Source organism: Sturnira hondurensis, unplaced genomic scaffold, assembly GCF_014824575.4.
Source record: "Sturnira hondurensis isolate 20B ecotype Veracruz unplaced genomic scaffold, ASM1482457v3 Scaffold0025406, whole genome shotgun sequence".
NCBI classification, from domain to species: Eukaryota; Metazoa; Chordata; class Mammalia; order Chiroptera; family Phyllostomidae; genus Sturnira; species Sturnira hondurensis.
The window spans coordinates 464,684-489,208 of NW_028098037.1; the positions used below are offsets into that span (position 1 = coordinate 464,684).

Genomic DNA, 24,525 nt, shown 5'->3' on the forward strand with positions numbered 1-24,525 from the left:
GAAGACATTATGCTAAGTAAAATAAGCTAATCACTATAGCACACATACTTTATGATTCCATTTAGAAAAATCTTTATTGTTGTTTTCTCACAGTACCTTTGTTTAGAATAAGTTATTCTCTCCCTTTTTTTTTTTGAAGAATTCAAGGATTGGTGTCAATTCTTTTTTTAAAAATATATTTTATTGATTATACCATTACAGTTGTTCTATTCCCCCCCTTCATTCCCCTCCACCCACACACTCCCTCCCCCACCATTCTCCCCCCCTTAGTTTATAACCACGTCTCAAGTTCTTTAGATTCTATATTTCCGCCACTATTCTTGCCCTCCCCCCTATCTATTTTCTACCTACTCTCTATGCTATTTTCTGTGCCTTCTCCCCACTTCTCCTCCTCCCACTCCCCTGTTGCTAACCCTCCATGTGTTCTTCATTTCTATGGTTCCACTCCTGATTTAGCTGTCCTCTAGATTTGCTTTTGTTTTAGGTGTGGTTGTTAATAACTGTGAGTTTGCTGTCCTTTCACTGTTCCTATTTTTTATCTTCTTTTTCTTATATAAGTCCCTTTAACATTTCATATAATAAGGGCTTGGTGATGATGAACTCCTTGAACTTGACCTTATCTGAGAAGCACTTTATCTGTCCTTCCATTCTAAATGAAAGTTTTGCTGGATAAAGCAATCTTGGCTGTAGGTCTTTGGATTTCATGACTTGGAATACTTCTTTCCAGCCCCTTCTTGCCTGTAAGGTCTCTTTTGAGAAATCCGCTGACAGTCTGATGGGTACTCCTTTGTAGGTGACTGTCCCCTTATCCCTTGCTGCTTCTAGGATTCTCTCCTTCATTTTAGTCTTGGCTAATGTAATTATGATGTGCCTTGGTGTGTTCCTTCTTGGGTCCAACTTCTTTGGGACTCTCTGAGCTTCCTGGATTTCCTGGAAGTCTATTTCCTTTGCCAGACTGGGGAAGTTCTCCTTTATTATTTGTTCAAATAAGTTTTCCACTCGTGGCTGTTTCTTTCCCCCTTCTGGTACCCCTATAATCCGGATGTTGGAACGTTTAAAGATGTCCTGGAGGTTCCTAAGCCTCTCCTCATTTTTTTGAATTCTCATTTCTTCATTCCTTTCTGGTTGGATGTTTTGTTCTTCCTTCTGGTCCATTCCATTGATTTGAGTCCCAGTTTCCTTTCCATCGCTATTGGTTTCCTGGACATCTCCCTTCATTTCAATTAGTTTAGCCTTCATATGTTCCTCTAATTTGTGACTATAATCAACCAGTTCTGTGAGCATCCTGATAAACAGTGTCCTGAACTGTGCTTCTGAGAGGCTGGCAATTTCTCGGTCACTTAAGAGTTATCGGCTCTGGGACTTTGAGTTCTTCTTGTGCCATCTTTTGGGCTGTTTGTGCCTGTTACGTAGCAGGATCAGAGCCCTAGGTCTTCAGAGCAGGGCAACTCAGGCACTGGGTTGTGACGCTGTATGTGGGGGCGGGGTCAACGAGGAGCAATGGCATCCATCTGCTGTCTCCTGCTGAGGCCCCCACAGGTGTGGCAGCTGCCACTGTGACCGGGCTCACGTGTTTCGTGAGCACTGCACGTGTGTGTGCCACCGCTGTCAGCCATTGCCCCCTGCAGCCTGCGTGGTCCTTCTCACTGTGTGTGAATGTGTGACCGTGGTCAGTCTTGCCCCATACCCTGACTGGGTCCGGGCTACCTGCGCACCTGGGTCTGGGGATCTTTTCTGCCCGACCCAGCTCCGCTGCTGGCTCCGCCCCTCTTACCGTCCCCGTTGGTTAGTGGTTGTCAGACTTCCATATAATTCAATTTTCTGTTCTTTGGCTGTGTCTTTGTTCTCCAAACCTTTGTTGTATTCAAACTTGGTTGTGGGAGAAGGCACAGTGTTTCCACCTATGCCTTCATCTTGGCAGAAGTCCTGGTGTCAATTCTTTAAATGTTTGGTAGATCCCTGACTGTTACAGCTCAGTTGATTGGGCACTGTCCCACAAACTGAAAAGTAGCCAATTTGATTCCTGGTCAGGACACATGTTTGGATTGCAGGTTCGGTCCCCATGGGTGCATACAGAAAGCAACTAATTGATGCTTCTCTCTCTCTCTTTCCCCTTCCCTTCCCCTCTCTCTAAAATTGAAAATAACTTTTAAAAATAAATAAATAAATGTTTGGTAGTTTTCACTAATGAAGCCATCTGGTCCTGGACTTTTCTTTGTTTGGGAGTGAGTTTTTTCTAATATTGATTCAATCATTTATATTTTCTATTTCTTCTTGAGTCAGTGATAATCTCTATTTCTAATAATTTGCCCATAAATTTCATACTGTTAAGTTATGAATTGTGTTGTATTCCTCTAAATAGTGTCAGGCTTTGTTCTTGCACACAATTTCATTACTTGGGATCACCTGGAGCCTTCTGAGGACTCTTCCCAATGCACTATATACAATATTACAAGGTCTTTACAAGGTCTGGATAGTGGAGACACAAAATATTCCCAGCATTCTGTGAGGCCCTGAAATTGTTTTCTAACTCTTTTCCAGTAGTTCTTTCTCTGTTTTTTTTTTTTTTTAAGATTTTATTTATTTACCTTTAGAGGGGAAGGGAAGGAGAGAGGGAGAGAAACACCAGTGTGTGGTTGCTCCTCATGAGTGCCCTGCTGGGAACTGGCCTGCAACCCAGGCATGTGCCCTGACTGGGAATCGAACCGCGACCGTCTGGTTCGGAGGCCCGCGCTCAATCCACTGAGCTACACCAGCCAGGGCTCTTTCCCTGGTTTTGAGTAGGTCCTGTCATCATCTACAAATCAAAACTCAGTCAAAGACTGAGGAAGAACCTTCTGCAGATCTCCAGAATGCACACACACTTGAGTGTACTCTTCTACTTTAATATATACTCAGTATACCTGTCTCCTATGGCTCCCTTCTCTCTGGTACTCTGGCCTGCAATTTTAACCACCTTGGTCTTCCCAAACCTTTTTTAAAAGATTTTATTTATTTATTTTTAGACAGGGGGAAGGGAGGAGAAAAAGAGGGAGAGAAACATCAGTGTGTGGGTTGCCTCTCACATGCCCCCTACTGGGGACCTGGCTCACAACCCAGGCACATTCCCTGACTGGGAATCAAACCAGTGACCCTTTGATTCGAAGGCCAGTGCTCACCCCACTGAGCCACATCAGCCAGGGTGGTCTTTCCAAACTTTTTTCTGTGTTCCTATCGCAACACCACTGGGCTTTGCTCTGGTACCTTCTCCCTGCACTGCAGCCTGTAAAACACCTCTAGGCTCTCCTGTAAATTGGTGCAAGAGCTCATCCCATTTGTTTCCACTCTCAGGGATCAGTCTGGTGCCACCTGTCATCTAATGTCTAAAAACCACTGTGTATATGTTTATATATTCTCAAGTTGTTATAAAGGAAGGGCATATGTTATTGCTGTGTAACAAGCTAGCCCTAAGAATTTCTGAGGTTTGGCAATCAGAAGCAGCTTTGGCAAGGAGCAGCTTAGCTGGGTGGTCTGGCTCAGGATTTCTCATGAGGTTGCAGTCAAGATGTTGGTGAGCCAGTAGACTAGGGTTGGAGGCCTGACAAGGGCAGGGAGATTTGCTTCAAAGGCTCAGTTACACACTATAGGCTGGAGGCCTCAGTTCCTTGTGAGCTGTTGGCAGAAGGCCTCAATCCCTCACCATGCAGGGATCTCCACAGGGCTATTCATAACATGGCAGCTAATTCTCAGAGTAGTAGACTATTTTTTCAATCCTCTAACTGTAGACTGCATCCTATCACTTCAAGACAGATACACAGATTGTAGATCTTACCCCACAACCCAACTCAGAGAAAAAATAACTAAGAGTAAGTGGTAGCAGGTTTTAAGAGAAAACAATAGAGTTCCTGGTGCCTATGGCAAGAAAGAGAAGGAGAACATGTATAGCTGACCTGGTCTTGAGAAATGTTCAAGTGCTCCATTCCTCCAAACAGACCAATCTAAACATCTGCCTCTCTCATCAATCTCAAGAGCAAATGGCAACAGTGACAGTGACAGCAGCAGCGACATACATACAAATACTAACTGCAGTAGTAATAGTCCAAGAACTAACACTAAACATTTGCCTTTGTTACCTCCATTATTCCTCACTTCCATAATTATCCCTTACTTCCATAATTCCTCCATTATTTATTTATTTATTTTTAAGATTTTATTTATTTTTAAAAAGAGGGGAAGGGGAAGAAAAAGAGAGGGAGAGAAACAGCAACATGTGGTTGCCTCTCACGTGCCCCGCTACTGGCGTTCTGGCCTGCAACCCAGGCACGTGCCCTGACTGGGATTCAAAGTGGCAACACTTTGGATTTGCAGGCCCATGTTCAATCCACTGGGCTACACCAGCCAGGGCTATTTATTTATTTTTAGAGAGAGAGGAAGGTAGAGGGAAAAGGAAAGAAACATTGATACATGTTGGGAACTGCTCTGCCTAGTTTCAGGAGTTGTAACTGCCCTCCATGACTAAGGTTGAGTGAGCAACCTCCAGAATGTGAGCCACTGAGGAGACAAAGCTTGTCTCTGGAAGCAGTGCTGCTTCTGCTTCTCCCCAGCCCCAACGCTTGGTCCGTTAGTCTATGATGGGTAAGACCCCTCAGGGGCGGGGGGGACAACCTAAGCCAGACATCATCACTTGGAAGGCCCTCAAGGAAGGACTCTGGGGTGGCTGCAACAAAGAGGGAGTGATGGACCCTCATGCCCACCCCCCACCCCACCCCACCCCGGCTATTCTGATATAGCCTGAGTCCCCATTTCTGTCTGGGAGAAGCACTTCCTGGCTCTAATCCACTCAAGCCTAAAACCTATCATGGGGGAGGTGGTGCAGACCCTTGCCAGCTAGAGCGGGATCCAGGGTGATCAGGCATAAGAAAGAATTCCTAAAAGTCCTGTGAAGCCTGCTTTGGTAAAAATGCTTTCATTCATATGATAAGGGTCCAAGCAGGAAACAAGTATGTCTCCCAAAGTTTCTGCAACCCCCTTACCTGACAGACACTGACTTAGACCAAACCCTCAGATTTTTTTGAAATGTTATCTACTGTTTATAGATAATGAAGGGTAGATATCGCCTGTATTACTGTGAATTACAACCCAATAAAAGCCATTGAGGAAAGGGCTCCTGGTATTTCTCCTCTGAGATTGACCACTTCTCCTCCCCAAGTAGATCCTGTCTTGGTAGTTTTATTTTCATCCGTGGCAGATGGGGGGGACTTTGCAGGCAAAGTTGCCCCCACAGATGCGTGAGAGAAACACTGATTAGCTGCCTCTCACACACCCCTAACAAAGGACTTGGCCCACAATCCAACCATGTGCCCTGACTGGGAATCAAACCAGCAACCCTTCAGTTTGCAGGAAGGACACCCAACACATAGAGCCACAACCGTCGGGGCTAGTAGTTTTCTCATTTGTTTCTTTGTTTTTTAAACCACACTTTTACTCCTCTGCTCTGGGCCCTCCCAATACTACAGCTGCCTAATATAGACTCCCCAACCCCTCAAGACACAGTGCCCGGTCAAGTGGGCCTAACCAACTAATCCCCAAAAATCGGCCCCACGTCAGCCACTCGTTTTAACATATTTCACAGCTCATATGTCTTTGTAATTTTTATTTGCTACAGCTTCATGTTAAGATGGGTTTCCTTTCCCTCTGGGCTCATAATTACTCATCAAGGAGAAAGGTCAAAACTATAGCAAACTCCTACATAGGTGTCTATTAGTTGTTTATTAAATAATGAATAAAATATATAAAGCAATGATTATAAATATTAGCACAGAAATTTCTCAAGGGAGGTATAATCAAAAGAATTTTATTTACAAATAAAAAGAAAAAGATACCAGTGGACACATATAAGTAATTCACAAAAGATGAAACCAAAAGAAACAATAAAAACAAATCATACGAATGCAAATTAAAGTAACACTTTTTTGTCAGATTGGCTAACATTAAAATCTTTTCAAGGATGTAAGGAAACAGGTATTCTAATAAACTTCTAATAGATATAATTTTGTATTTTTGGTATTTATGCATTGAATATCTTTAAAATCTACTAGTATTTTCATTTCTAGTAATTAATTACAAAAAAATAATGGACAGAGGAACACAGATGTGTGTAAAAAATGTCTCACCATGGCACTAACTGTAATATAAAATCTGTCCAACAATAAGGATTTAACTAAATACATTTTAGTACTACCAAACTGTGATTATTAAGTCAATTCAGAATATTAGGTGTTGTATAATCTCAGATTTTAAAATAACATATGTTCACACAAAAACATACCTGCATAAAAATATCTAGACGTTTACACCCCAAAATATTAGCAGTGATTATCTCTGCAAAAGAATAGTGGAATTATTTGTGATTTTTTATTCTTGCTTACTTGTACCACCTAACTTTTCTATATGAGTTACATACAGATAATAAGACACATTCCTAAAACAGAAAAGTAAAACTGAGAACACAATTTGAAGGCAGAAGTGTCATTATTCTAACAGAACATGAACATTCCTAAGTTACCTAATAATAATGATGTCAGGTAGGATTAACATAAGAAAATCAAATAACTTAGTATTCAACAGCCTAGGTTTTAATTAGTTCTAGGAACATACTTGGAAGAATTTGTTAGTATTATTCAAGCATATTAAGACAACAAAGTGACCTCCCAAATAAAAATTTACTACTAATCCTAAAGACAGTGTTGAAAATCACACAAGGAAAAACTTCAACTGCTTCAAATGGAGGTCTGATTCAATAGCCTTTTGTCAATTTATCTCAGGAATCCTCACTCTAAAGGGAAAGCACTCACCGTGAAAATGAGTGAACATAAAAATCACTCAGAAGTTGAAGAATTCAATGTGATTTTAGGCTTGGCTGAAGAGAAAGTCTTCTCTATAACTTCTATAATCCAAATTAGGTTAACTTTTCCCCTAAAACTTGAACATTTTGGAGGGATAAATCTTGGTCAATAACAAGAGAGGGTCCTGAACTGGACCTATGAATACATATATATTACAAGGAAGGTATGTGTATCTGCAGACACTATAGACAATTTCTAACCAAAGCCCAGGAACCTGTTTGTAGCCATACAGAATGGTGCTTAATAATTATTCCAACACCTGACTCAACAAGATGCGCAGCACCCAGTAAATCCTGAGTAGGACTCATCTGTGAACTGTATTTTCAGTGATGTTAACTGGCATAAAATGATCTTTTCCATCTGTCTGCAGCAGGACATAAAGCAAACTATTCCAATTGGACCCATACAGTTAATGTCAGGTATCATAAGGTCGATTAGAGGCAATTTCAGATGGTCAGCACAGTTTTCAAGCCATGTCTCATAAAGCTCTGTGAAAGCATCCCATGGGAATTCACAGCCATTGTGAAGGTACAGGAAGCACTAAGCACAGTATAGCTTTAAGAAGCCCTTAAACTGCTATTAGTGATGTGTTTTATGAAAACAGTATTTGTTGCCAAAAAATTTTTCTAGTGCAAGGAGAGAATTAAAGAACAACTTTGCCTAAGGGAGAGATTTTACATTAATGGCATTTATGTAAAGCAAGCATCATATAATACCAAAATTGACCAAACAATTATGTGGTTATTGTTGAAAAGAATTCAGATCTCCTTGCTTCCTTGACAACCCCAACACCCTTCATCCACTCATTCAGCAAACACATTAAAACCATACACAACAGGAACTATTCTAGGACTTGGGGATATAAGAGTAAAGCAAGGTCACTGCCTTCACGGAACATTCATCTAACAATATACATATAAATAAATATATGATGAACTGACATGAAGTGAATAATTACATATTTAAATATTATGAAAATGTAAGGATACTAAATAAAATGAAAGTCAGGATGCTATGAGAGCAAATGCTAGGCCTGTAAAGTGAGCTGAGCACAGGAAAGCAAAGAGAGGTCCAGGCCGAGGTAACCTACACAAAGTCCCTGTGGCTAGACTGATCTTGCCCAATCTAGGAACTGAAACAGTCTGGTGTAACTGAAACACTTTGATTGTTTCCTGTGCACATGTTAAATCTGAGATATAAAGGCATCCAAGTTAAGAAATCAAGCTGGTAACTGCCACATGACTCTCAAGCTCAGAAAAAGAGGTCTAGGCCAGGTGTAAACTTTTAAGTCATTAGAGATGGTGTGTGATGCACAAGAACGGGAGATTTCTTAGGCAAGGTAAGCAGGACAGAGGGCCAGGGTGGGGGGAAGAAATGTGTATAATTTCCTCAATCACACAAAAAAAGTGCTTCCTGCAATGAGATTTTGCAATAAAATTGAACTTTTTGATTTGCAAATACGAAATAAAACAAAGTATCTTCTAATATTATAGTTATGATACAATGCCCAATTTGTTCAGTAAGGATAAGATTAGGTGTATAAAGTTCTTGGAGAAATGCCAAGACTGAAAAAAAAATATTTCTTTCAGTGAGTCTAAGGCATTCTGTGCTATAATTTATTTAGTAGAGCACATCCTTCTAGCTGTTTCCAATGCCCTAGAAAAGGAACCTTTTTAACACACTGATACAACTACTTCACAAGATTTGTCACTAGAATGCTTTCAGTCTGCAGAACTGCCACCACTGGAGACAGATCACGATGTCAGCATTCTGAACATGCCAACAAGTCCTGGAGGGATAGAACATCAAAAAGAACCAGAAAACCTGTTCTGCACGCTCAATGCTCTTGAAAGTTATCACTATTCAGGATCATCACTATTCATCCAAAACAAGCTACCCTGCACAGTCTCCTATAAAGAATAGATACCATGTAATTGCTCTATAAAGCAGTGGTCAGGTTATGGTTACAGAAAAGCTGAGTAAAAATGTTCCGCAATTTATGGCCCAAGCACCATATTAGTATGACAGGCCTCAACGCAAACTTACCTGATTGATTTGAAGCATGTTAAAACAATATTGACCAAATGTCTGTATCCCTCACGGCTCCAAAAACTGGAAAATGAAAACAAAGAAAAAAAGTTCAACTTAGTCAGTGATTTCAGTGATTGGCACTTGAAACACAAGTCCTTGATCAAAATCAAGTATCAAATGGATTAGGCCTATCTCAGCAATCTCTATGATTTTCTACTATGCTGTCCAATCCAGTAGTCACCAGCCACATATGGCTGCTCAGCACTTGAAATGTGGCTAATGCAACCAAGAAAGTAAGTTTTTAATTTTCTTTAATATTACTTGAAATCTAAATAATCACATGCAGCTAGTGGCTACCACACTGGAATGTGCAGGTCTGGACTGAACAAAGACAAAGAACCCCTGGTTCTAGAGTTCTAAGACAATTCCAGCAAAAGTGAAACTTAAAATGATTTAAAACTTTATATTTAATATATGCCCCCCATACCTACTATATACTGAGATTAATATTTAATATATATCCCCTTGCTCCAATTAGGTTTTGAAAGGTTTTGAAAGGCTTCGTTCCCATCTCATATAAGATAAATTAAACCCAATTATACAACACACATGCATTCTCTTAGGTGGTGTAAGAAAGAGCACATAGGTTACCTACCTGCACTTTTTGTTTGTGGTTTCTGTTTATTATCACCATTATAAAAATAGCATACACATTAAAATTTCACATAAAATTTTCCAAAGGAAAATCACCATCTTAAGACATCCCAGTGTTACATTTGAATTCGCATCTTTCCAGGTCCAACCTCACCAGTTGTATTTCTTTTCATGTGGCAAATACACTTGATTTAAAAATACATAGTAAAGAAGGGCAGGAACACCCAAATTTACAAACAAATAAATCATGAGATCTTGTAATGGGAAAAGTCTGCATAAAAATAAAGTATGTATACAGCCCCCCCAAAATTATCTGAAAAGCAGTAACTCAGTCTTGATATACAGCAAGAGTTATCTAATAAGTTGTGTATAAATTTATATGCTATACATTTATTTTAATATTCAACTCTCCCTGAGAGGCAAAACTTCTTGATACATATATACATACAGATACACCATACGCATAAACATACATACATACACACATATATGCTTATTATGAATGTGTGGGTGTGTATTTGGCTACCATTTTTTCAAAATGACAAACTGGAGTCAATTCTAAATGACTCTGAAAGTTTTTAATATATTTCTTACAAGTGACCTGAACATTCATAATCAGATTTTATATTTTCAAGAGAATTGTATATTATAGACACAGCACAAGGCCTGAGTATCAGCCAATTTGAGATTTAGTGTAAGCTTCAAGAAGCTTACCTTCTGAGACTCGGTAAATGACTTTGTGTATCTTTGGGGTTTTTTTCTTTCCTTTATTTTGAAATCTTTACAAAGTAAACTGAAGTCCTTATAGTTGGCAGCCTCTAACAAACTATTATGATATTTTATTGATTTTATTTGAAAGATAAAAATCATTAAAAGGTGTAGCAATAGCCCTAGCTGGTGTAGCTCAGTGGACTGAGTGCAGGCCTGCAAAACACTCAATCGCGGTTCGATTCCCAGTCAGGGCACATGCCTGGGTTGCAGGCCAGTTCCCAGCAGGGGACACATAAGAGGCAACCATATATTGACATTTCTCTCCTTCCCTTCCCCTCTAGAGATAAATAAAATCTTTTTTAAAAAACATGTAGCATTAATCAAATGACATTAAAATACACTAGCTGTAACTAAGAATATAGACCCATGCAATTTCCACTTTTTAACTGTAAATAATTCATTTGGAAGTTACAATGTAAACAAACTACCAAACATGACTGTGTCCCTTAATTTCTAGAATTTAACATTTAACATTTCTAGAATTTTAGTAAGCACTAATCAAATTTGAGAAATCTGTTTTTCTTTTTAATATATTTTATTGATTATACCATTACAGTTGTTCTAATTCCCCACCTTCATTCCCCTCCACCCTGCACACCCCTCCCCCACTATCCCCCCCACTTCTGTAGATTCTTTATTTCCCCTACTATTCTTGCCCTCCCCTATTTTCTACCTACCATCTACACTACTTATTCTCTGTACCTTCTCCCCCCTCCTCCTCCTCCCACTCCCGTTTCTAACCCTCCATGTGATCTCCATTTCTATGGTTCTGCTCCCAATCTAGCTGTCCTCTTAGTTTGCTTTTGTTTTAGATGTGGTTGTTAATAACTGTGAGTTTGCTGTCCTTTCACTGTTCCTATTTTTTATCTTCTTTTTCTTATATAAGTCCCTTTAACATTTCATATAATAAGGGCTTGGTGATGATGAACTCCTTGAACTGGACCTTATCTGAGAAGCACTTTATCTGTCCTTCCATTCTAAATGAAAGTTTTGCTGGATAGAGCAATCTTGGCTGTAGGTCTTTGGATTTCATGACTTGGAATACTTCTTTCCAGCCCCTTCTTGCCTGTAAGGTCTCTTTTGAGAAATCCACTGACAGTCTGATGGGCATTCCTTTGTAGGTGACTGTTCCCTTATCTCTTGCTGCTTCTAGGATTCTCTCCTTCATTTTAGTCTTGGCTAATATAATTATGATGTGCCTTGGTGTGTTCCTTCTTGGGTCCAACTTCTTTGGGACTCTCTGAGCTGCCTGGATTTCCTGGAAGTCTATTTCCTTTGCCAGACTGGGGAAGTTCTCCTTTATTATTTGTTCAAATAAGTTTTCCACTCATGGCTGTTTCTTTTCCCCTTCTGGTACCCCTATAATTCAGATGTTGGAGCATTTAAAGATATCCTGGTGGTTCCTAAGCCTCTCCTCATCTTTTTGAATTCTTGTTTCTTCATACTTTTCTGTTTGGTCATTTCTTTCTTCCTTCTGGTCCACTCCCTTGATTTGAATCCGTTTCCTTTCCATCACTATTGGTTTCCTGTGCATTTCCCTTCATTTCAATTACTTTAGCCTTCCTTAGTTCCTCTAATTTGTGACTAAAATCGACCAGTTCTGTGAGCATCCTGATCACCAGTATTTTGAACTGTGCATCTGATAGGTTGGCTATTTCTTGGTCACTTACAGTTATCGGCTCTGGGGCTTTGAGTTCGTCATGAGCCATATTTTGTACTGCTCTTGCCTGTTACATATGAGGAGTGAAGCCCTAGGTGTTCACCAGGGGGGTGCAACTCTGGCACTGGGTTGTGATGCTGTATGTGGGAGTGGGGTCAGAGAGGGGCAATGACGGTCCCCTCTGCTGCTTCCCGCTACTGGGACCTGCATGATCTGTCTCACTGCTTGCTCCTTCGCTGGTTTATCTGCGCGCGAATGTGTGCCCTCACTGGGTCCTCCTGTTGCTACCCCACACCTGGGATCTGCCTATGGCTGCCTGCCTGCCTGGGTTGGGAGGTCTTTCCTGCCCGACCCTGCTCTGCTGCTGGCTCCGCCCCTCTTACCGGTCTGGTTGAAGGGTTCGTTATTGTTGGACTTCCTTATAGTTCAATTTTCTGTGTTTTGGCTACATTTTTGTTACTAAAACTTTGTTGACTTTAAACTTGGTTGTGAGAGGAGGCACAGTGTTTCCACCTATACCTCCATCTTGGCGGAAGTCCCCTCACTTTGTTTTAATGTAAACCCGTAAATTCACAAACGCTTATCTCTAGACCAGTGTGTATTTCTGTCAGAGTCTGGTCACACTGGTGGCTGATTCTGAGAAGTTGACACAGTAAGATAAAGGGATACATTTTTTAAAGTTCTAATCTTCTGACATAAAAGGTAGTTTTATGAAGAAACAAAAATGAAAGCACCTATTTGCTTAAAATTGACTATACAATTTTAAATATTCTAGAATCCCTTCTTCACAATTATAAAATAAAGAAAATAACATCTACCACAGCACTGTGTGACATAACTGGATAACACTCTGAACCTATACGGTTTTTTTACAAACAAATTATCTTAGATTTACATCAACATAAAATCTGTAATTCATAAGTATGCCGTGAGCAATTCAGAATGTCTAGACTAGCATGTCTTTAACACTTCATTTCTTCTTTTAAGACATGTCTGGTGTACTGACCTATATTTAAAACAATTTGATAAAATATCAAGGCATATCAATAAAATGCAGTGCAATTTTACACTGCCTATGGCTTCATAAAATTCACTTCTCCCTCCTTTGTCAAGAGTTTCCATTTCCAGCTCATTCCAATTACAGGTAAGTATCCTTAGAGAACTCTAACATGCCCCCAAAATGCCCTAAAGTAGTACCCAGTCAAGCTCATTACAACAGTTTCAGATTCCAGCTACTAAACAGAATCAGGCGGGCAGTTTATGGAGAGGGCACTGCTATGGAGAAGACGAGCTGCCCATGAAGACTTAGGAGGTCCAGCATGTATCTGAAATATACTGCTGATATAGCTCACTGCTTTCAGAATGAATTGTATTTGGCCCATCTGATAAACTAAAAGGTGGGTACAAATCTGCAAAATATTCAACAATTAAAGAATACTTTATAAAATGGCAATATTAATCTAATATAAATTTTTATATCAGCACCCATCACAATTCTCACTTAAATGTCTTTGTTTCACAATAAAGAAACCAAAACCATGTACTATCACCACTCTTGGACACCAAACCCCTGCAAAACTAAATGCCAACTCAAAGCTCCTTACTCAAAAAATATTCATGGGGTCCTTAAAAAATGTTTTAAGAATGTTTTTAATTTCCATTTCTTTTTAACAGTAGGCATCCTCCAGAAAACTGCTTTTATATTAAAAAAATTAAATGAGTTTTACTATGTCCTAAGAGCCTATGAAAGATTCTATGTATACAGATGTCTCAGTCTATGAACTTTTCTAGTAAAAATGAAACCACATACCACCAGTCAAGAAAAAAAGAAAACTAACATTTATCAGACACCAATTTTACATTCCAAGTGCCATATTTTGCCATTTTTACATGAACTCAACCCTCATCACCTTTGATACAGGTGTTATCCCTATTTTTCCAGAAGCTGGGTCTCTTTCCCATAATCCAGCACTAGGAATAAAATCCAATATGGTCTGGTTGAAATCATCTTCTCTTCATTATATACTTATTTATAAATAAAGACTAAAATTCTTAAAATTTGTCCTGTCACAATGGGCATGACCTGTAGGACAACTCTTGGAGATTTATTCAAAATGAAATATTTATAAATATATAAATTATAATTATTTTGGATTCTAGACACTCATTTAATATTTTCTTTAGTATTAAGAGGAGACAAATATGTATATATATGATTTGATCATACTGTGCATATCTCTATTCAGTCTACTATTAACCAATTCATAATATTTAGATTTTTCCCTCTTTATGATCTGTACATATAAATAATCAGATGCCCAGCATAAAAGAAATCAGAGTAATAGGAGTAAACAGAAGATTAGCTACCAAAAAAAAAAAATGCTGGCCATAATTGTCTTCCAGAACCTAATCCTAAAACAGGAAAACCACTCAACCTCACTTTCTGTGTTGTTTATATACTAAAAAGTTTGATGGCCATATTAGATATTTTTCATGTCCTTATCTTTGCTGAAAACCAGATTAAACCACTATTTCCTAGAATTTCATTCCAGGCAAGCTAAATAACCTAAAATGTACAAGTTATATGTTTTCCATGCTGTGTATTGAGGAGTAAAGAGCTATGATGCATAGCATTTACTGTCATGGTCCAGGAAAAAAAAATACTGTGTCATAGAGATCAAGTGATAAATGGGTAAAATAACAAGTGAATCTGAATAAAGGTTACATGAATGTTCTTTGTATTATTATTATTATTATTATTATTATTGCTATTTTTCTGTAAGCTTGAAATTACTTCCAAATAAAGTTAAAACTTAAAAATTACATGGCACTCTATCTAAAGTTAACGATATGTACTTGGATCATAAAGTGACATTTTTACAAATACAAAACAAATTTTTAGGGAAAAAATTAATGATTTTTGAGGGAATATGCACCATATCCTACCAACTAGGGATCACTTAAGAATAAATTTCAAATGACACTGCAAAGTAATGAAAAGGTAGCAATGGGGACTTGAGTTGAAACTATAGCAGGGAAAGGAAAAAGCATACACACCCTGCAATTTACCCTAAGTGCTTCAAAAATTTAATTCAGGCCTATTGCAAAATGCAGCAAATCTGTAATTCAAGTTATATGTGATACCTCTAGTTTACAATAAAATGTAAACAAACTGAAAAATGACAAAGTTGCCCTATCACAAAACGATCACAATACAGAATGTCTTGGTTTAGATAGTTTTATTAAATATGATTTTTCCTCACTGCAACTCAATTAACAGTATATTTGAACCATCTTAAGAGCAAGGACAGGGGAGAAATATCCCCAGGAGAAATACTGCAATCCTTTCTCCCACTCGGTTACTATTATCCTGCCTGTCCATCACAATTTTGATTTCAAGTGTTGACCATGGTTTCTGAAGACACAAGGATGGATCAGAAGATATATTTTGCTTGGCAAAAGTGCACCAAAATTGTGAAAACAAACGTTAAACATAAAGGTTTTCAGCTAACAGTGAAATATCTTTAAAGGATCATTTCTCTCCTTTCTACAGGAACCACCACCCACTTTAAAATCCTTTAGTACATTCTCCTAATTGAACGGTCCTTCTCTATCCAAGCAGTCCTTAACCTTTGCAGGGATGACCCTTTCCAAAGAAAATTCACAAACGCAAAACTGTGCACATATTTGCAGGGACTTCAAGAACCTCCAAGGCCATTATCCCCGCCCCCCTCCCTAAGACTAGCAGCTCCCCAGAATCGCCTCTGCAGAACCCCCACGGCCTCAACCCCAGCTCTCCCAGGACTGGAGTCGCTGCCCTCACACCGAGGATTCTGTAACTGATCTTTGTCTCTTCGCCCAACTCCCTTCACCCCGGCAAGGTCACTAACTGCCAACTAGCCCTCCTTTAAGCTGAGCCATCACGGTGGTTCGTAAGAGCCAAAGCAGAACTTGCCTGTCATAGGATCTATTTTGTCCCTTCGGCCCCACCTACCTTCCCCATTTCGATGTGTTACGTCTTTACCACTTACCCATTATACAGAAATAGCCACCCCACCCCCAGTAACGCCCAGGCCCACTCCCCCCAGACCCTCCCCTCTTATCTCCTCTCCTCTATCCTCCCTGCCGTCTCTCCCCCCCACCCCCACCTTCCAGCTCCCTCTGCGGGGGTTCTCAATACCCTGCCCCCCCCACCCCCGCCCCACTGTGCGGGCCTCCCAGCCGCCTCCCGGCTCCTCCCCTCGCGACACCTGTGTCGTCCCACCCGCTCCACACGCCCCCACCTCAGTTCATTCGCCCCCTCCCCATCCCCCGGCTCCCACCAGCCTCCTCCCCTCCCCCTCCTGCCAGAAGCTAGCTTGAGGAAGGGGGAGGTGCGGGGAAGGGGAGGCCTCGAAGGGGCCGGCTCCTAGGGGTTCGCCTCACACAGTGGACCTGCAGGGCTCCCCAGCGCCCTCTGTCTCTCCTCTGCCGGCGGGGCGGAAGTCAGGGCCTCCGGGCGCCCCCCAGCCGGGTACTTACCTTCAGGCCAGGGACCCTTTGCAGACCGCTCCAACATTGGCAAACACCCCACAGAGCTGACCCTGCTCGGCCGCCGCTGCTGCCGCCGCCGCCAGCTTCCACCCCTCGGGCTCCCCGCCCCCAGCCTACGCCCGCCTTCCCAGCGCTCCCACCGCGCCCTCCCGGGCCTGCGCCGCGCGCACCCCTGTCCTCGGCGCGCTCCCGTCCTCCCTCCTTCCTCCCTCCTTCCTCCCGTCCTCCCAGCCTGCTGGTGGCCTAGCGCGGCCATTGTTCACGGCGCAGCTCCCGCCCCCTGGTGGTCATCAATGCCCCGCAGCGGCAGCCGCCTCAGAAGCTGCGGTGCAGGCTCCAGCAGGCCCGGCCACCGCAGGAGAGCCGTTCCCAGAGGCCTGGGGAGCGAGGTTGGGTGAGTGCACGGAGAGCCCAGCCGGTTCTCAGCTATCTGGTCTCCCGCCCGGCATCCTCGGCTGCAAAGGGTGGGCCTGGGGCAGCCGCTACCACACCTGTATTCGAAAGCCGCCTCACCCCTCGCCCAGTGGACCCTCTGCTCTCTCTAGACCGCGATCTGTCCGGATTCTCCACACGTACATTTCTGAGTCTCTCTGGCTGCCCTCCTCTGCTCTTCTGGGGACGTGCGAACATCCCTTTTCTGCTCCCACCGCTGCTGTAGGATGCACGGTTTATCGGATTCTGCACCTTCCAGACTGGGGGAAGGAGGAGTGGGGGATGGGGGGAGTGCTACTGTCTCGCTCGGAAAACACCAGTGGTGGGTAATCACCTGCTCTCCAATTATCTGCAGCCAAACATCCTTCTCTACTACAAAAAAAAAAAATCATGCTTGGTCGCACGAGAAAGAAGCCCTTGGAACAAAAAATGAGGAACATTTTTTTACAACAGTGCCCTAGATCCTTAATGGTTGAGGCAAGAGTGCCAGAAAACTCGAATTACTTCCTGATCCGTCCTGATTTTGATGTGGATTACTGGTACCCAGATAACTTTAACCCAGTTCAGCCCAAAGAAATTCCACACTTCATTTAGTAAACGCCACCAAAAGTAATATGACGATAAAGACTAGAAATAGAAGTATTCATGTTTTCGCAAAGGTGTTCATTTGTATTATTTATTCCTTCCCAATAGTTCTGAGAAGTGTCTAACAGGCCTGTGATTTCAGCCATCACTCAAAACCAATGGCTGTCTTTTCTACAACTGTGAGACAGTATAGTGTGTGGTTAAAAGCAGGGGCACCAGAAGTAGATAACCAAGCAGCCATTTGCATGTTACTTAACCAATGAGTCAAGTTATCCTTTTGTTCAACAGGCGATTTAATGTGATAATATGCATTTACATGTGATACTGTATATAAAGCTGACTCTGCAGGACCAGGCATGTGGTAGGTCTCATATGGTGAGATGTGACCTACACCTCCCTACCTGTCCTCCTAGAAGTTTCCTCTGCACCTCTGTCAAGTCCCTCAAACTTAACATGTGCAGTTCTCTCCAAATCTGTGCTAGTCCTTGATCAATGACTTCTAGCTAATCAAGCCTGACATCTAGTCAACATTCAAATACTTGCTACGTGTTTGAAATGAATATGTATGTGCCCTTTACACCAGCAGTACTGAGGGACGAGCTTCCCACCTCTGTGCCTTTCCATAGGCTATTATTGCCTTGCCCAGCAATCCATCTTCCCCTCCCCAGTGAAAAAATCAAAAATCATTTTTCAGATCGTTCCAATATCACTGCTTTGACAGGCATTCTCTAACTCCTCTGTGTAGGCCAGTGTTCTCTTGACTCTTCCCTGATATTGCAGGTATGTTAGACTGTTTTTGAACAACTGTTTGTTCTCCACCTCCAGACAGCACTCAAAGGGCAGGATCTGTGTCCCAATTATCTCAGCATCCAACAGCAAGTTAGTGGAGGTAAGTGCTTTTGGAGTCAATGGATGAGTTTGTTTCTAGAAATGACCCTGAAGTGGTCAGAAATTTTATTCCCTTTGGTTCAGGTCATTAAACTTAGTTGAAAACTATCTCCACTTTAACTTTCTTTCTTTAATTTATTGATTATCGAGAGGGGAAGGCAGGGGAGATTTGTTGTTCCACTTACACGTTCATTGGTTGATTCTTGCATGTGCCCTGACCAGGGATGGAACTTGCAACCCCGCACATAGGGAAACCACTCAAACCAACTGAGCTACCCGGCCAAGGCTGTAACATTTTTTTATAACTGATTTTAAGTCTTTGGTTATCCACTTGTTAACAAGGAAACCACAGTCATGTTACATTTAAACCCCAAACAGAATAAATTTTTAGAAGCTATAATTATCAGGGAGAACATTGGTTTTAAGCTTGAATCGGCACCTTCAATTGCTCAAGGTATATATAGCATCAATACCTAAAATCACCTGAGTGACATGGTATTCAAACATAAATCTGTGATCCTAAGATTTTACCTTAAAGTGAAAAATTTGCACAGGAGTTGAAAATAATGGATAATTTAAGGGGAGTGGTCTTGTTGGCAACGGATTAAAACAGAACAACAAATTTATCAGTGCATCTTTAACAGGTACCATCACAGTGAAATATTCAACCATCAGAAAAAAATAGTGCTTTCAAACTCATTGTGGTCAGATTTAAGCATTTTGAATTGGACAGATCCCATAATCACAAACCACAATTTCTCTTCCATCTATGTCCTCCTTTTTCTTATACCCTTTTCTTGACATCTGTTTTCCTATAAAATTCATTTAGCTGCCAGCACCCACCATATAAGATACTCTCACCCTGGCTGGTGTGGCTCAGTGGATTGAACACTGGCCTGAGAACCACAGGGCTGCAGGCTTGATTCCCAGTCAGGGCATATGCATGGGTTGCAGGCCAGGTCCCCAGTAGGGGGTGAGCAAAAGGCAACCACACATCAATGTTTCTCTCCCTCTCTTTCTCCCTGTCTTCCTTTCTCTAAAAATAAATAAAATCTTTTTTAAAAAAGATACTCTCCTTTATATGCTTATAGCTAAACATATTTTTATCACTAAACAATGTTTCTTCTAGCACACTTTCAACTCTTGAAGATAAAAACAGTGACTTCCTCATGTTTGCTTCTCCAACATCTACCACAGTGCCTATGGTGATTGATAAATACTTGCTGAATAAATGGATTAGTGAATTTGAAAAACATTTGTTGAGTACTGTTAAGAAGGAAAATTTTCCTCTATCCTTCTCTTTGCTGATCTAATATTTAAATTGACATGAAACACATTAACAGAAGAAAAATCAATTTAATTACTTACATAAGGAAGCCCCATAAAAAATATGAGACCCAAGGGCAAGGCAAGTAATGGAGGCTCATATGCCATCCTGAGTTAAGGAATGGGATAAGGGCCTGGGGCTTCAAAGGGAAGGAGAGTAATTCACAGGACAGGAAGAAGAGCAGATGTTTGGTAATTAGAAGTTTGCCCTGCCATACAGGTAAGTCATTCAGATAAGTCATCTCTGGTAACAGCCCTCGGTGGAGGTACCTTTGCCCAAAAAGTCCCCCAGTCCACCATAGATGAAAGTGAAACTACCAAGACAAGATCTGCTTGGGGAGGAAAGGTGGCCCATCCCTCAAAGGGGAAGGGCCAAGAGCCCCTTCCTCCAGGGGCTTTTATTGGGTTCATTTGCACAGGAATACAGGTAAGGATCAAACAATAGATAGCATTCAAAGAACTAAGAGGGCTTATTCTCAGTCAAGGTCAGATAGCTAATGAGCCATAAAACTTTGGGGAACAAACTTCTTGCTTGGATCTTTATCATTTAAATGAGAGCATTCTAAACAAAGCAGGTTTCACAGGATTTTACATATTCTTTCTTATGCCTGATTGACCCCCATACCCACACAGGGCTTCACTGCCTGCCCCATCATAGGTTTTTAGGCTTAAGTGGATTAGAGCCAGGCAGCACTTCTCCCAGACGGACTCCAGCTATGTCACAATAGCCAAGGGATGAGGGTCCATCACTCTCTCTTTGTTGCACCCCCCCCCAGACCTTCCATGATGGCCTCCCAAGTGATCATGTCTGGCCTAGACATGATCAGGGGAAGAAGCAGAAGCAGCGCTTGCTGCCAGAGACAAGCTTTGTCTCCTGTGGCTTACATTCCAGAAGTTGCTCACTTAGCCATGGAAGGCAGTTACAATTCCTGAAACAGTAACAGGGCGCAGCGAAGGGGGCGCCCCCCAAAAGGGGATTTAGAATGGGGTCCAGAACTCCAGGAGTCTAGGAAATATTAGAAAGATATATAAGATGTCCTCACCCCTTACCCACCCCCCACAGGTGTAGGTTGGGGGAAGGGACAAATGGAGCAGGGCCATTGAAAGCTGTTTTGCATAGCAACAGTTTCACAGCTAACCTCTGGTATGGTCATTTAACATATCTATAACCTTTAACTGGTTTCATAGATATGTTAAATAGCTGTGGCCATGTTCTGAGCCAGGGGGATGGAAGTAACTTCCACCCAGGATGTAACTAAGAGGCAACATCCCCTGGTTACAGCGCCTGCAAGAGAGCTTAGAGATCATGCCATGCCATGCCATGGGGCCACACCCGCCCAGACTCACTATGGCAGCCCAGTGAGCTGGGAGGATATGGGAGTCATGGCAGGTGTAACCGATTGTAGGAGGAGTCGGAAATGGGGCTGCAAAGGAGGACTGGTGTGGTGATTTGAACGCAGACACGGCAGCCATTGAGGAGTACTACGTGGCTTTGCCAGAGTGGGGACCCTCTTAACCATTGGAGAGAGAGCCACGTGGTTTTAGTAGAGTGAGGACTCTCTCTTGGCCAGGTGAAGGAGAACCACATTTTGCCAGAATGGGGACCTCTGCAGCCAGGTAAAGAAGAAACCCACGGGCTTTTGCTAGAGTTCAGATCTCTGCAGCTTTGGTAGAAGAGACCCACCATTTGGCCAGGTGGCCCAGGAAGCAAGAGAGACTTTGCCTGGAAAAATGGGTACAAAGAACTCTGCCAGTAGGCCATGAGAAGGTGCCACATAACTTTGAATTAATTAGAGATCCTGCCTTGGACAGCGACACAGCTGATGGTGCCAGAGGCCTGAAACATGGACATGTGCATCTTTTCCTGAGTTACAGTACCCTGAATTAGGGCGGAGGGAAGAAAGCGCTGAGGTCGGCTATGGTTATCCTAAAGGATTTTGATATGTTAATAGGGACATTGGGTCACTACTTTAAGTCTGTATAGCTTTAAATAAGGCTTTCCTTTCCTTTACACAAGTCTCTGGCAGAGATGTCTCCTCTGGCAGCAGATAGACGAGCCCAGTAGGTATTAGTATACCATCCTTGGGAGGGGCCCCTATTGTTCTGTAGCAGCTTTTGGCATTCCTCGGTGGGCCAAATATTGCCCCCCCCCCCGACCTCTGTTCTGTAACAAAACCAGGCAGAGTGGTTCCCAACAGCCCTCTATCTAAATTCTTATAGGTAATTAAGGCAGATATAAGAGTCTGTCTTGAATCTGCTGAGTCTTGATTGTCTTCAGTTCAAAATAATCCACATGTCAAAGTGACATATTTTGGGGTCATGTATTCTGCTCCCCTTCAGTACCTACTATATGTCACTGCTATCTGTAGCCCAGGAGCATACAGCAATGAAAAAATCTGCAGTCTTTATTTTCATGGAATTTAAAGAGGATTAAATGAATGAATGAAATGAAATACTTCCAAATCCTCTACCTGTATTAGGAATACCATTCTGGATATTCCTATGTATTTATGTGTTCACTAATAAATTGACTGCTTGGAACTAAATCATTTTTCCATAATAATGATATTTTTCCAAAATATTAGTCATTTACACACTACTAAAATACAGCAGAAGTAAATTACATTACAAATATCATCATTGAGAGTGAGGAAGTAAAATTTTATCTCATAACCTGTACAAAGGTTCTTTTAATTTCTATGAAACATAGTGTTCAACAAACATTTTAGAATAAAATAATAGGAAACCAATTATGTATATATTGACTTTCCCTTCATATCTATCATCATCTCTCTAAATATCTCAATTTGCAGGGGGAAGAGGGTATCTATCTTTTATGCCATGCCAGAAATTTGATTCATCTATATCCAAATGTCTTTATTCTAATTTGTTAAATTTGTAATGTGATGCGGACACCGGCCCACAGTGTCCGTGTCATTCTGGTTGAAATGAGACATTCACACAGACTACTGAGTCCAGTGGAGGAAAAGGGACAGCATGGCTTTTACCTCAAGGGGAGCAAAAGCTTCAGCCTCTGCCATGACAGGCCTTTATTGGGTTTCTCCCCACATTACAGGATGGTCCTCATTTACTATGCACAGGTTGCTTTAGGTGGTTACCTTTTACAGAAAACAAAGTAGCCAATGCTGCTTGCTAATCACATCACAGAAGAGAGATATTTGCAAATGAAAAGGGCAAAAGTGTTTGAACCAGTTATATTGGTCCTAGGAAGGTATTAGCATGGATTTTAGGAAGTTATTTTGCAGTAAATGTTTGCCACAAATTCCGGTGAGGGAGTTTTTTAGCAAAAAGCAACATTCAAATTGGCCTAGGCACATTGTAGGCCTGATTCCCCATGGGAGAACCTATCTGTGGGTGTGGGTGCTGTGCATCTCCAAGTGGGAGCTGGACCCAGGCCACTCAGAATGGTCTCCTAGAGTAATGGCATTGGTTAAGTCTCAATTCCAATCTTACTTAATTAAAACATAATGAGATAGTTTTGTGACTTGCTTTTTAACCTCAGTCTGTGTTTTATCATCTTTAAACTGGGTTCCTTTACTATACGTGTACTTTAGGGGTTCAGAATGAGTCACCCCAAGATATGCCTCTGTGGCATACAGATTATTTTAGCTAAAGGCAACAGAGACTCTGTGGGCTCAAGAGAAATTCGCCCATTGAAAGGGTCAAGCCAGCTTTTCCAACCTGCCAGACTGCTCATGACCCAGTTATCCCTGATTCACTTGATAGCTCATGGCTTAACTGAAACTCTCTCCCATCTTTCGCAATAGACATCTGGTGCCAGCCACAATGGCCGGTGGTCAGACTGACCTTCCTGCACCTGGTAACAGCGCAGCCCGTTACCTAACCCATAGTCCCAACTCACATCCTGAAACACTGAGGCAAGAATCCAGAAGAACAAGAAACGAACCCTTCCCTTATTCCCCCATGCCCCCATGCCTTTTCTTTTAAAAATTTCATTCTTCCCTCCCTCTGCTCCTGCAATCTGTCCAGACTCAGCCTGCCTATAAGTGCAGCTTCAAATAAATGTACTTAGATCAGCCTGTTCCTCCTATCTCTATCTCTCACACATTTCTAACATCAATAATAAGACTTATCACCTGAAATAACTTTTTATGAGCTATCTATATGGCAGGGAAAACTAATAATTTCTGAACATGTGTTCTTGCCCTCCCCTGCAATGACCTTTTGAAGCCCTGAGGCACCTTACCTGGTCATTAGCTAAGAATGCCTCACAGACTCTCCTTTCTGTCTCTGAAACTCTCATGTAGGTGGGGTCTCTTACCTGTGTATGTGGGGTTCCCATGCATTCACAGGTATTAAATTTGGTTTGTTTTTTCTTGTTAATGTATCTTATGTAGACTCAATCACTAGACCAACAGAAAGAACCTTGAGGGTAGAGAAAAGTTTCTTCCTCTTCCCCAGTACTTAGTTATACTGCATTTATCTCTTGGATAAAGTGCTACAGGGCACAGACAAAAGGGGGGCCCCCCAAAAAGGGATTTGGAATGGGGTCCAGAACTCAGGATGTCCAGGGAATATTAGAAAGACTTATAAGATGTCCTCACCCCTTACCCCACCCCCACAGGTGTCGGTTGGGAAAGGGACAAATGGAGCAGGGCCATTGAGAGCTGTTTTGCATAGCAACAGTTTCACAGCTAACCTCTGGTATGGTCATTTAACATATCTATAACTTTTAACTGGTTTCATAGATACATTAAATAGCTGTGGCCATGCTTTGAG

At 41.7% G+C, this 24,525-nt stretch overlaps 1 protein-coding gene across 3 annotated transcripts in view; it reads right to left on the reverse strand.

The window, feature by feature from the left end:
* The window catches only part of STAU2 (staufen double-stranded RNA binding protein 2), a 354,567-nt gene extending 337,911 nt beyond the window's left edge, over nt 1–16,656 (reverse strand). Inside the window, exons 1-3 of one of the 3 annotated variants that reach the window (XM_037039726.1) lie at nt 16,522–16,656; nt 8,931–8,996; nt 6,308–6,360 (exon numbers count right to left, since the gene is read on the reverse strand). In XM_037039726.1, coding sequence (XP_036895621.1) covers nt 6,308–6,313 — 6 coding nt within the window. In that variant the 5' untranslated portion in view covers nt 6,314–6,360; nt 8,931–8,996; nt 16,522–16,656. Of the gene's footprint in view, nt 1–6,307; nt 6,361–8,930; nt 8,997–16,521 lie in introns of those variants that run through there. The other 2 variants (XM_037039725.1, XM_037039723.1) reach the window with 2 other exon arrangements.
* Nucleotides 16,657–24,525: the final 7,869 nt, after the last annotated feature.